This window comes from Daktulosphaira vitifoliae, unplaced genomic scaffold (assembly GCF_025091365.1).
Source record: "Daktulosphaira vitifoliae isolate Bord-2020 unplaced genomic scaffold, ASM2509136v1 Scaffold_2, whole genome shotgun sequence".
Lineage (NCBI taxonomy): Eukaryota > Metazoa > Arthropoda > Insecta > Hemiptera > Phylloxeridae > Daktulosphaira > Daktulosphaira vitifoliae.
This window is the reverse complement of record NW_026099573.1, coordinates 29,766,514-29,781,135: the sequence shown is the minus strand read 5'-3', so window position 1 is coordinate 29,781,135 and position 14,622 is coordinate 29,766,514. Positions and strand designations below refer to the sequence as shown.

Sequence of the window (14,622 nt, the reverse complement as noted above, 5' to 3'; positions counted from 1 at the left end):
TTTTGATAGTGATTTTAATCACTGTCAGATATCATTATACTTGATCCAACTATGCCACGTCACCACTGTGCCGCGACCCCCCTGTGCTGGGTTTTTTAGTTTGATGTGCTTTAAAAGCGTGTTTTTTTAGTTTTTTTAAACTATATTTATTTTTTTTGTGCTGGATTTTCTATTATTACAAGATTTTCAAATATTGTAAGTTTTGATTTTTTTATAACTTTAACCAAATAATTTTGCCATAATAATTTTTAGATCATTATTTTGGATAATATAATTAGCTTTTGTAATAGCGATTGTAGTATCTGAATCAAATTTTGAAATAACGTCTTGAATTTTTTCGAAATTGTCACAACAGTATTCGACTGCGCCACTGAGTAATAATTAGCTTAGGTGGAAGACATTAACAAGAATATAACTCCTAAAATTTTATTATTCTGCTTGGACTTACACGTGAAATGTGTATGTTAAATGTAACATTTTCGGATAAAATTCTTAAATTCGGATAAATATTTTCTAAATTTCTTAATATTATTTTCTTAATTCGGATAATTAGAATTTTTTCAGCTTTAAGCATACATGACGCAGCAGCTGTTAAAAACAAAATAACGTTTTCTTACTTTACGCCTTGTTGCCATAATAAACCCATCTTATCATTAAAAACTGGTGCAATTAAGTGGTGTATATATACCAGTGGTTTTCAACCTTTTTTACAATGCGGCACACTTCATTTCCTACAAAATTTACGGGGCACACCAATCCATATAATATGCACATATTTTTATATATAATATGTATATATATATATACTTTTACAATCTTCTCTATTAGAGGGTTGATTATTGTAAATTGAATAAAATAATACAATAATGAAAAATTTGTTAGAAGAAATATGTATTTTAAATAATAATGTACATTGAAATGGTATTAATGAGACATTTGTGCCTGTCGTTTTGTGCATAAATGTTTTATTCGAAGGCGAATGGTAGACAAACTGACTCTTAGCTCTTCTTCAACAGATTGAAGTCGTTCTCTTTTTTTACTTTTTATTGTTGTGACTGCTGAGAATCCTTGTTCACATAAGTACGATATGGAGAATGGTAGTAAAATTTTTATTGCTTTTATTGATATTTCAGGAAATTCTGCTTGAGAATAAATCCAAAATTTGTTTAGGACCATTTCTTTAAATTTCAACATTAATGTTCTATCATTTTTCAGTGAAACAAGATTGTCTTCTTCAGCGAATGTTAGACCAATGACCTCGCCAACTGCCACACTAAATGGGTTTCGCACCCAGTCATAGGTTTCAATATTTATGCTAGGAAAGTATTTTTTCATTTAATATGATAGATTCGCTTATTAACGATATGAGAGTAGTGTCTACATCTCGTTCTGCAGTTCNTCTAGATGTCTACATCTCGTTCTGCAGTTCGTGGGAACATAGTCAATTTTTTTTTATCAACTTGAGTTTTCCACATAGTTAATTTTTCATGAAAAGCCATCATTTTGTCAGATGATGTTAGGATATTTTCGTTACGACCTTGCATACTTGTATTTAATTTATTCAAAAGTTCAAAAATATCAGTTAAAAAAGAAACTTTTGTCCACCACTTTTCATCTCCAAGAAAATCGTATTTCGATTCTTCTATTGTTAAAAATACAATTATTTCTTCTCTCAAATCATAAAAACGTGATAATACCCGGCCTCTTGATAACCATCTTATTGCACTGTGAAAAAGTAACTTTGATTTATCTGAATCCATACCTTCACAATTTTTTTCAAATAACCTCGACTTAAGTGAACTACTTTTAATAAAATTTATCACTTTCACAACTTGAACCAAAACTTCTCTTAAATCACCTACCAACGTTTTTACCACAAGGGCTTCTCTATGTAGAAAACAATGGGTAAAAATAATATTTTCATTTTTTTCCTTAGCAAAAGAAATAAAGCCTTTGACTGAGCCAGTCATCGCGGGAGCTCCGTCGGTACATNATTTAATTTATTCAAAAGTTCAAAAATATCAGTTAAAAAAGAAACTTTTGTCCACCACTTTTCATCTCCAAGAAAATCGTATTTCGATTCTTCTATTGTTAAAAATACAATTATTTCTTCTCTCAAATCATAAAAACGTGATAATACCCGGCCTCTTGATAACCATCTTATTGCACTGTGAAAAAGTAACTTTGATTTATCTGAATCCATACCTTCACAAATTTTTTCAAATAATCTCGACTTAAGTGAAAAAAATGGAGAGTCACGAGATTGTTGCAATACTTGTTCTTCAATATCTTCAGACATGTGCTCTATACGCCTACTGATGGTGTTGTCAGATATAGGAATTTTCAATACTTCTTTTTCAGCTTCTTCACCAAAAAGTGCTTTTACAATTTCACAGCAAGCAGGTAAAATAAGTTTTTCTGCTATAGTGTGAGGTTTCATTTGTTTAGCTACAAGCTCTGCTACTAGATAACTAGCTTCTTGAGTTTTATCAGAAATGGTTACCATTTTTGTCATTTTTTTAGATTGTCGTGTTTCTGATTTTAGTAAACGTTGAAAATATGAAGCATCTTTATCAGCCAAATGAGAATGCTTGGTGGAAAAATGTCGTTTAAGTTTACTTGGAACCATTGATTCGTTGGATAATTTTTCGCCACATACAAGACACCATGGACAGATGATCCTTGTTCATTTCCGGACCAAGAAAATCCTATGTTTAAATAATCTTCATGATATTGACGTCTGATATTTAATTTAGCTTTTTTCTTTGGTGTTTCACTCACTGAAGTGCCGTCAGTTGAACGAATTATAAATGCATCCATTACAAAAAATACTATTTAAGTGTTATTTAAGTAAAATTATCAGTGCGATCGAGACGGCTGCGATGGTCAAACTAACATTAAATACTATTATAGTATTATGCGTATCTACGATTAATGATAAGCGATTAGCCTATGTTTATGTTTGTTAGTTATCCCTTTTCACCAAATATCGATAATAATACAGGTATCCATAAAATTATAAAACTATAAATATATTTATCGCGGCACACCGTTGAAAACCATTGATATATACGAACGAAAACGACTATACGAATAGTTTAAAAAACTATTCGATAGTTTATGCTAAAAATAAACTATTCGGTTGTATACACAATTCGAATAGTTATTCGATAGTTTAAAATATTCGAAAATGCACATCACTAATAGAAATGTTTGGCCTCAAAAAAGAAAGTATTTATTTGGCTTCAATCGTTATCATCAGTTATAAACCTAGTTTGTTATCTTATTTATTATGTCCTTGTCTATTAATGCAAACCGAGAGAACAAAATTCTAAGTAAGCAGTAATTAATGATAGTAGTAATTATTGGTATGTCTTTATATTTTACTGATCATTTTGTTCAAAAATACGAAATATTTATAAAATATTAACTTATCGGTAAAATATTTTAATAATATGTATTTTTTTTTTAACACTTTATAAGCCCATTAAGGATCACCATAGCGGGCTCCTTTAATGGAGGTGGTTTCTAAACAATTGATTCACCGGGAGGGGTGGTTAGCTCGTCGCCAGTGATACGACTCCTATTACCGAACTGATCTCTCTTTCGGCAAATAAAGCCGCCCGTGACCGAGTTTCGAGGCACTGCTCCGCGTTACCGACTCGGCCACATCGTCTCAATAAAACAAAATATGTATTTATATCAAAATATTTGAAAATACTAGTATGTAAAATATTTAAATTTATTCGAGGTGTTTTGAAACGTGCTCATTTGTAGTCGGAAGTTAAAAAATCTACATGCAATAAAATTATGAATTTACATCAAAATTCAAGTCCTAATTAACTCAATAATACTTATGTACACATTAAATATGGACATTCATACTTTAAAATATAAAAATTACTACTAAGTATTGTTAATCTACAATATATCGATCATCTAGACTCTAGAGTATATTCAATAATGAAGCATATATAGTATTCACACTAACCTTATTTGTTAGCATGCTTTTTCTGCGAAGACTATCCTGTCCCCCACAAATTACGCCATTGGCTTAAAGCTAACAGACTAAACCACTGGTTTTGTCTGTTAATACAATAACACGTAATTGCTAAGTTGTGAGTTATTCAGAAAAAAAAAACAAAAAATTAATCATAAACACATAGACAATAAAAATAGTTAAACATCATCGTAAAACAGTAATTTTACAACGAAATACTTTTTAAACAAAAAAATTTCATTAAAAAAAAATGATGTATTGTTATGTATTGTTATGTGATATTATAGTTAATGTTGCGATGTATGTCATTATAACATTATAAATTTATAGCTGCAAAATTATACTGTATATTATAATAACTTTATTGTAAAATAAAAATTTATTTTTAATTAACAATTTAATTGTTAATAATATAAAGATATTATAACCACTTAACCTAGATGACTGTAACATTTTAGAGTTTCCATTATGGCCGAAGAATGTGATAAAAACGAAGAAAAATATTTACTTAAAAATGGTCGATTACTTCTCAAAGAAATGTTCGATGGATTATCTTACACTTATCCTCAGTTAGATGTTTATCCAGAGAGCCACGTAATAGTACTAAGACCAGTTAGTGATTATTTTAAAGTCTTCAAGTTATGATTTTTTATTTTAAGCTAGTAGGCTAATTATGAAAAGCGCCAAGACAATTCAAAATGAGTTATGAGTTATTAACAAATAAAATATTCATCAGTTTTAATCGGAATAAAATAATTGTTCCGAATTTAAATTAACTAAAATTGTATACATTAAAAAAAATCAAATATTCAGGGGAAAAATTATTACCAGCTTTGTGGTTATTAATTTTCCTTATTGATCCAATTTCATTATAAAATATCTCAGCACTTTTTACAATTGGACTACTCAAATATTTTTTTTGTTATTTAATTTTATTATCTCAATATAAATTTAAATATTATAGACAAATGGAAACCGAGTAAATCTACTTGCAGGCGGTGGATCTGGACACGAACCATATCCTTTCGGTACTATCTATAATTATTTATTATTAATTGTGATTTGTTTAAAAATTTTCAAATATAGTTTTTTAAAACTCTCCTTTACTTAGATTCTTCTCATAGCAAATGAAGTACTAAAAATCAGCGCTTTAAGTGTAGAGGCTACTTTTGTAGCCTTGTCACGCTATGTTATTTTATAAGATAACAATTTTTTAAACAAAACTATTAAATTACAAACATCTTATTTGTAAAATTATTATTTTACAAAGTCATTTAATACATCACATTTTTACTTAAACATTAGAGTGTTGATTAGATGATAAAATGATTACCTAAAAATAAAAAATGAACTTTTGATTCTCTAATTCAAATGTTTTCTGTAGGGTATGTTGGAAATGGAATGTTATCAGCCTGTGTCAGCGGTCACGTGTTTACATGTTGCTCTTCTTTAAATATATACCAGGCAATTAAATATCTACATAATTACAGCAGTGAGTTTTAATAATATTCAATTTTTAATAAATTGATTTTATTAAGTAATACATATCAAATTATTTCAGAAAAATCAGCTATTTTATTAATCGTGGCTAATTATACTGGAGATGTTTTTAATTTTGGATTAGCTTGTGAAAAAGCTAAAAAACTTGACAATATTGAAGTAAAAAAAAAAAGAATATAGTCTACGAATAAATGTTTTGTCCTATGGAAAAGGGGCGTATGTTAATTTGATTAATTTTTCAAGAGCACTCTAAAATTTTAATTACATGTATTATAGGAAATTCCTTTTTATGTAATTATTTTTTTGGCAAATTATTTTTCTGAATTAAATTACCTAAATCATAATATACAGTAAATGATTAATTACAATTTTTTGCGAAAATTGTAAAAAGTTGTTTTAAGCCCCTTTTTCTTAGAAACAAAGATACATTTTTCTATATTGACTCAAAATTATTAATTCTAAATCGATGTATTTTAGGTTGCTGAAATAGTGATTGCTGACGATTGTTCAAGGTCTGGTGGCAAAGTTGGGAAAAGAGGCATGTGTGGACTATTATATGTATTGAAAGTAATAATAATAATTAATAAAAATAATAATTAATATATAAGTAATATGATATTATGTTATATAATTTACTAATTTCAAACAAGAGCGCCTTAACTAATTTTTTGACATGGTAGGGGGCAAACATTTACAGACTAAATTCAATTCCCATGATTGTTAGAAAGCTAAAATAAGCGGGTACGGGTCTTTAATCCAACCCGCGGCTGTTATACAGAACGCGCTAAATATACCCTCTGTGTAAGCCGATAGTTTAATTTATACTTATTCTATATATTTATTATTCAATTATTAAATATTATTATAATATGGTGTATACTACCAGTTTCGTTGTTTCAATAAAATTGACTGTTGACTTCGACGGTTGAAAAGATAAAAAAGTGATTTATGTCTTAAAATTACTATATAATACAATACATTATTGTATAATATAATTCATGTTTATAAAATATATATATTTTTTTACTTTTAAAAGCACGCATTTATGTTGTTTGATTCATATACAGAGTGACTGATTTATCATTATCCACTAAGTTTCATTAACTTTCAGAAACTATCTAGTTCAATTTGTGGGACATTCAAAATCAAAGTTTTTTAACACAATATATTTAATTAAATTAAACATTAAAATTTAGAAGAATAAAATTAAAGTGCTGAATAAAAAACAAATTTAATTGTTGACAAAAACTTGATTGCAATTTTACTTTGGTCAACAAAATTTGCTAGACTCAATTAAAATATCATAACAATAAACATAATACTATGTGATACACACAAAATCTGATCGATAATAATCGATTATTTTTTTTAGTAAAATTATTAAAGAAAATTAAAAACATCCTGATCTTTAATAATAATTTTTTTTAGATTTAATTGGAGGAGTATGATACTTTTTCCCTCCCATATTTTAACTAAGGCCAACTTCCCCTCGATTCCGGCGCCACTAATTTTAAAATACTGAATGTCATAATTAGGCTAGGAACAAAATGCATTTATAAGTTTTGTTTGAAATTTAGACATTCCCTAGTCTATGCAACTTTGTAATAAAATTATATAATATCATAGAAATATTGTTCATTTTAAGTGGCATAAACCCCTTAATCCCGTCAAAATTATAACCTTGATAACAACATATTATGTTTCTGAGTTAATTTAAAAAAAATTTACGGAGTGATAGTATGTTCAGAATAACTTAACATAATTTATAAATGCTTTTGTTCCTAGCCCTAGTCATAACTTTTATTGATTTCTACTTGGGTAAATTATAAATAATTTTTATTGCTTTTTTATAAAGATATTGGGAGCTATGGCTAGGCAAGGTTCAAGCCTTGCAGAACTTGTGGTTGTTGGAAAAAATTTAAATAGCAAAATGGCATCTTTAGGACTTTGTGCTAGTTCATGTAACATTCCGGGTGAAGAACCATCTTTTATACTAAATAGAGGGGAATTTGAGTTTGGAGTTGGATTGCATGGTGAAGCTGGAACATCAAGAATTAAAGTAATGTTTTGTATTTTGCAGCTTTTTAGACAACTATTACTTGTCTTTCTTAACAGCAGAATCGATTTCTAAATTTATGATTTATAATTGTTTTGTAGGTATCAGATAGTAGAGAGTTAATTTATTTGGCTGTGGATAAAATATGCAATACTCTAAAATTAAACGAATCGAGTGTTGTGTGCTTAATTATTAACAATTTAGGTACAGTATCCCATATTGAATTAGGTGCTATTGCCAAATACACTAAGGAATATTTTGGTAAATATAAAAGGTTTTATTTATTATTCAGTAATTTTACTAAAATAATATTTTAGATTACATTATAAATTATAATATTACATATATAATAGTATATAGATTATAATTTATAATCTATTAGAAAAAACTCAGGATCTGACTGATCTACTGTACTACTGCTATAGCACAGCTGTCTCGTTGAATTAACGAGTGGCCGAGTATTGAAAATGTTGTCACAACCGAACCCCTTAAACGTCCTTTAATCCATTAATATTATTATTTTTGTTTATATTTAGACTATGATTTTTATTAATTTTTCTATCTGTTTGGGGCTGATGATGAAAATAACGTTCCCAAAATACGCGTATTTTTTCAATTGCTTTTTGTGAAGTTGAGTTTTTATTAATTTTTTCTTTCATATTGTATGATAAAACATTTTTATTAGAAAGTTTATTTAAATAATTATATAACTGTTTCCCTAATTTTTTTTAATTTTTTCTTTTTCAAATAACACTTTTTCATGATAAGAAAAACAAAAGGTTTTTGGTTTCTGATCGATTTTTTTCTAGTACAATGAACTAAACAAAGTTTAGTCTGGCCCAGGCTTTACTTAATTTATTTACACATGTACATAATTATTAATATTTTTTTTAGACTCGCTAAAAATAGAGATACGGCGATTATTTATAGGCACATTCATCGTTTCTCTAAATATGTACGGGTTTCAGTTAAGCGTTCTTGATGTAACAAATAATCAAGAATGGATCGACTGTATAGATGAAGAAACTTCTGCGTTTGCTTGGCCAGGAAGTCATATGAGCGTGAAAATAGATAAAAGAGCAGCTGATGTCATTGAAATACCAACTCTAGAAAAATTGCCTACTAATGTATATAACAATTATCAAAAAATTTATACAAAAATTCTTTCAAAAAAAGTTATTGTCATAACTCTTATATTTTATTTAAAGCTTTTAATTCAATAAATTCTATAGTAAACAGTGTCCTAGAGAAGCAACTTTAAAAATCATAAGTCATATTTATAAAAAAAAGTATTAACTTACTGTAATTTAACTGATTAAAAGAAAAATAATAATATTTAAGACTTAAGTAATAAATCCAATAAATATTCTTAATGCAATTTTAGGTCCGAAAAAATATTTATGGAGTCGCTACTTATATATTTAAATAATTATAATTATTCCAATAAAATGAAAAAAATATTCATTAAAAATATTTTCCTTTTTCATTTAGCAAGGTGCACGTATAACTGAACAAAACGCTTTAATTTTTAAAAAAATGTTGAAAACTATCGGAGAGGTAATGTTGGATAATGTGGAATACCTAAACAAGTTAGATCAAGAAATTGGAGATGGAGACAATGGTACCACCATATCACGATTTGCTTCTGGTAAATTGTAATTATTGGATAAACTGATACATTTAATATAATAAAATTATATATGATATAATTTAAATAAAAGAATTACTAAATGTCTTGGACAAACTTCCGTTGAGGTATCCAGCAAGTGTTCTAAATTCATTAGCATTAATATGCGAAGATAAAATGGGTGGTGCATCAGGTGCTCTCTATAGTTTGCTGTTATATGGGGCTTCTGGACACCTAGCATCTTCAGATCGATTGGATTGGACAGGTGCCCTAAGTCAAGCTCTAAAAACAGCTATGAAGTATTCAAGCGCTAGAAAGGGGGATAAAACTATGGTGAGAAAAACAATATTATTATTAAAAAAAAAAAATTGTTCATAAATGTTTTTGGTTCTTCAGTTTGATCCTCTTATAGCTATTGAAGAAGTTTTTAAAGATTACAATTCTAAATTGTTATCTAATCCTGATGAAGGTGTATATGCCAAAGTAATAGAAATCGCATTGAATAAGGTTCAAAGTGTTTGTAATGATTTGAAAGGAATAAAAGCCGAGTAAGTAGTAGTAAATATAGAAACCATTCCAATTAATCTAATATGTATTTTTGTCTTATATAGGTTTGGTAAAGCATCTTACGTAGAAAGTGTAACATCAATCGGTAAAATGGATGCTGGAGCACAAGGGGTTGCGTTATGGTTTGAAGCCATCAGTAATACGTTAATGAAATCTTAGAACAAATAATAATAATAACAAAACAACTAAATTCTAAATTTAAAAAAATTTCACAATTATTTTTACTATTATATTTAATCACATCGATCAAAGTAAATAAATGTATTAATAATCAAAAGTAAGTTGAAATTTTAACGATAAAATTAATCAATGAAATAGAACATTAGTTATTAAGACGGATTGTACTGTTTCAAAAAACAAATGTGCAGCCTAGAGAAAAAAAGTAGGTTAATAAATTCATTATAATATGAATATTAAAGATATAAATGAGTTATGAATGGTGGCCATTAACTAGTTAAGTTAAAAAGTTTAAAAAATTTTAATTTTTCAACTTGACTACTTAATTATTTTTCTAATAAACTTTTCAACTTAACTAATTTAATTTTCTATTGAAATGACTTAGCTTTTATCAGTTAATTTGTTAAAATAACCGTTAAGCTAAATTCAAAACTTCATAAAAATGTATGTCTTACGCTGCGTATGTGTTTTAATTTAAAAAAATCGAATTTTTCTCTATACCACATATTATAGTTATATAACAATAATTTTCTGAATTTTTTCAAAAATATATGTGATTTTTAACTGATTTTTTTTTATTATTAGTTTTAAAGATAAAAAAGTGCAACCAACACCAAAATGTACAAAACAAATAAAAAAATGTTTTGTTATCATTAATATTTTCTTCCTATTCAGTTAAGAATCGATTCTTGGCTTTCCCTTGCATCACCGACCTAAAAAAATGATTTTAAGAGATTTTAGCCAAAAAATTAATTTAAAATAAATTGAACTTTTTTTAAACTAAAATTTTTTTTAAAAAAAAATTTTAACTTGTCTTTTTACTTAGCTAGTTAAATTTATAATTTGTTAACTTTTAACTGTTAATTTATCGACATTGTTCATACTTAACTTAACTCGAGTTGATTATTTCTATTAACTTGTCGATCCTTGTGAGTCACAAAAATATGACAAATTCAATAACTTTTGACACGATAATAATTTTGCTGACATTTTGTTTTAAACAATTTTTGCATATTTAATTTTTTCATAATTTATTATATTGAATTATTTTATTTAAACTAAATATAAATTAATTTAACCTGAATTATGTTTAAATTTTACGAGAAAATTTTAAATAATTTGACAAGGCGATAGTTTAGTAGAACAATAGCATGCAAGTCGTACTTTAAAAATTACTACTAGTATTGCATAAAATCATTTTCAGCTATCATTTCTACTATTGTCACGCGATCGCAGCTTCAAAAATAATTATCATATTCTTTATATTTAATCCAAGGGAATTAACTGGATGAATATTATTTTTTTTTATTCCTAGCCGTCGTACCTCTGATAGTATCATTAACTACATAATATACAGACTGAATCACGACTATATTACAAATTAAATAATTATGTGTGAAGTTACTATATTTAAAATGTTTTGTATTATATTTTGCAAAGACAAAAAATATTTTTAAAATAAATTTTTTTAAGGTTTGAAGATAGTTATTTTATAGATTAGTTTAAAAGAAAAGTGTTGATACCCAGAACTTTAATTCTAATTCAGCAGTTACGTTTAACTACTTAGTATCAACATTTTTCTTTTAAACTTATCTATAAAATGGCTATTTTCAAGTTTAAAAAAAACAGTGCGGATGCAGTGTAACTTCTTTCAGTCATTTAACTGATAAAATATTAGGTTTACATTGGAATAAAATAAAAAAATACACTTAAAAATTTTATTTCCAATTGAAATTAATTAAATTTATTATTAATTTTCTTATTCTATTGCTACGCAAAATATAATGGGCTTATGATAACTGAAATAATGTAAGTTTTTGATTAGATATTATAAAGATGTTGCGTGATCTATTGTGGCTCTTTAAAATTTTGTACGTACAATTAAAATTATTTGACATTAAAATATTTAAAACATTTTAAATAAAATAACTTTAATTTTCAAAAATACAGTGCTAAATTATAATATAAAATATACTTTACAGCTGACCATGATGCCCGATAATATTTTTTTTTCGAACCCTCTGTAAAGAAGTTTCACTTCAATAAATTAAAAAATATTTTTTGTAATTGCGAAAAATAATATAAAACATATTTTAAATATAGTTCTATATTGTAAAAATTAATTTAAAAATAAAGTATAAAATCTGATGCAGATCATAAATTATATATATGAATTGTCAGTTATATCTATTCCACTCTATATATATTATTGTTTTTCCTTAGAATATAAGGTATTCATATTTGGTATCAAAATTTCTTGAACACCTATTCTGAAATAAAATTTTTTCTATAAAATTTTGAAAATGACGCACTGTCCCCAAGTGAGAAGAAAGTGTATTATATGGATATATTTTTGTATAGAAATGTACAAGTTAATCAACGGGTGTAAAAATATACTAAATAAAATTCTATAAATTCTTTTTTTTAAGAGTTAAAATATCTCTTACTTTTTTAAAAATATTAAAATAAAAATGTTTGGTGTAATCAAACTTTTGATTTCTAATATGCGTGTTTAAATAAAATCTATCTCATTAATCTTGCATAATATTAAAAAATATTTTTCTTTTACATCAGACTTTTGATCATAAACTTAAATAATTATTTTAATTATAATTAACAATAATTTTGATTTTCTAAACTATAAATCCTTTTTAACAAATAAATCAGACTTTTAGAAACATATCTTCATTACTTGTTGAATAAAAATAATTAATTTAATTTAAACATAAAAATAAAACAAATATATTTATAAAACAGCTTATCATACATATAATTTCTATGTATAGATATTTCTGAAACTAATATTGCACATATTGACTTAGAAGACTTTGCTAGTCTTAAACGTTGGATGTTCTTGGACCATAAAGAATACCTATATGAAGTTAATATTCAGTGTTAATTGAATTTTAAAAGTTTAATGATAATAAATGTCAATTTTTTTGTGAATAATGTTTGCACCTGCTCCAGAATTATGTGACGCACTTTCCTCTTGATAATTATTTCATTTATATGGGTCAATGATTATTATACTTATTTTACGAATAAATATAATTAATATGACACACAAACACATATTTAATATATTTTATGTATGGAATGGTACGTTTTTAAAAATAATTCGTTGAGTTATAAGTATCCTTTTTGTTTAATATGTCATATCACAAATGTTGATAAGGAAAAGTGAACATTTTTAATCAGGCATCATTACTAGGATTTTGCTAATGCAGTTTTTGTCGAATACTTAAAATGGCTCAGAGTGATGTTAAGTATAATTTCATAGTATCAGTTACAATTGACGTGTCTATTAGCATTCAGACCATAATAATGCATTTACTCCAAAGAAGCACTTACCCTATCTGACCCAACCATCTGAATATGTTCACAATACTATTGTGATAGTGATATTAAATATGTGTATGGTAAAATGACAGTAACTATCATGTCCTACTAACGTCGTGCGTCAGCAGCCTAAGCAACTTAAAAAATAACGCGTTATTTCATTGAAATTATTTTTCGATAACAATTTTGTTACTATTGCGTTGCACTGAAATAAATAGTTATTTCTTTACTTGCGCATTAAAAAAAATAATAATTTTGTTACAGTAATTTGTAATTTGCTTTACGTTCCTCAATCTGAGTACGAGATATATTCAATCAACTCGATTCTACCCCATATTCAAATGTGCCCCAGACTACCTTATTAATTGACATACATTTTCAGTCTGCGAGCCATATTGACCCTAAGAGTCAACTGTTATCAATCCCTAAAGTATAAAATAATATATTAATGAGTTTATGGAATTATTTTAATACTATGTTCTATTAATAAAAAACAAAAAATTTCTTGACTTTTATCACTATAATGAATTTATTTTGTAAAACTCTTAATATGAAAATGGAAATCTGTAATAACATCTTGAATTCTGTTCAATCGTGGAATTAGAATAAGTAGTACTTAAATTGTCTGAGGGTATTGTTGCTTTTATAATTTGAATATAATTTTTCGAATCTATACTAAAATTTTATAACAAATTCTTGGTAAGCTTTCGAATAAATCTTATGGAAGCACCATCATAAAACTAATTATATAATATAATCTGCACAATAAACATAATCAGTATATAGGATAAGTGTTGAAAAAAAATTACATGAATAGTATGGAAAAAAGAAATCGCTCATTAGTGACACTTCCCATAATTTTTCTTTTAAATTTTTTATATTTATATTTAAATTGACATAATTATATATGTTAATAATATTATTAGACAGGAGAATTTTAAAAATCAAATTGTATACTTAAAAAATATGTCAAACATTTAGTGTAACTTTTATTCAAGAACCTCAGTTTAAAATCGTATTTAAAAAGTGACAAAAAGGATATCGACGAAAAGAGATTAATAATTTATATGATATTTATGTAACAAATATTTAACGCTATAAAATGAAGGTGAATAATAACAACGTGGTCTGATTTCTATAACTATTTTTCCATTCATGTTTTGATAGCGAGAAAATAAAAAATTAACAAAATGTGCATAAAATACAACCACCAATCAGGTACTTTAGATTATATTTAATATTATATAAGTTAACATACATCTAAATAAGTATATTAAACATTTAACTAATACAAACATTTAAAGAAATATAATTTTTATAATTAAAATAATTTCTCAAAATATTATAAAATGGCGA

At 26.2% G+C, this 14,622-nt stretch overlaps 1 protein-coding gene across 6 annotated transcripts in view; it reads left to right on the top strand.

Annotated features, from left to right (window-relative positions):
* LOC126897238 (PTS-dependent dihydroxyacetone kinase 1, dihydroxyacetone-binding subunit DhaK-like) overlaps window positions 1-10,495 on the top strand; it is a 19,433-nt gene extending 8,938 nt beyond the window's left edge. For 5 of the 6 annotated variants that reach the window (XM_050670696.1, XM_050670697.1, XM_050670699.1 and 2 more), the window contains exons 2-13: window positions 4,459-4,612; window positions 4,965-5,028; window positions 5,385-5,492; window positions 5,562-5,659; window positions 5,978-6,067; window positions 7,356-7,559; window positions 7,658-7,817; window positions 8,451-8,683; window positions 9,048-9,204; window positions 9,278-9,516; window positions 9,580-9,731; window positions 9,795-10,495. In XM_050670696.1, the coding sequence (XP_050526653.1) occupies window positions 4,469-4,612; window positions 4,965-5,028; window positions 5,385-5,492; window positions 5,562-5,659; window positions 5,978-6,067; window positions 7,356-7,559; window positions 7,658-7,817; window positions 8,451-8,683; window positions 9,048-9,204; window positions 9,278-9,516; window positions 9,580-9,731; window positions 9,795-9,909 (1,764 nt within the window). In that variant the 5' untranslated portion in view covers window positions 4,459-4,468 and the 3' untranslated portion in view covers window positions 9,910-10,495. Of the gene's footprint in view, window positions 1-4,458; window positions 4,613-4,964; window positions 5,029-5,384; window positions 5,493-5,561; window positions 5,660-5,977; window positions 6,068-7,355; window positions 7,560-7,657; window positions 7,818-8,450; window positions 8,684-9,047; window positions 9,205-9,277; window positions 9,517-9,579; window positions 9,732-9,794 lie in introns of those variants that run through there. The other variant, XM_050670700.1, reaches the window with a different exon arrangement.
* Window positions 10,496-14,622: the final 4,127 nt, after the last annotated feature.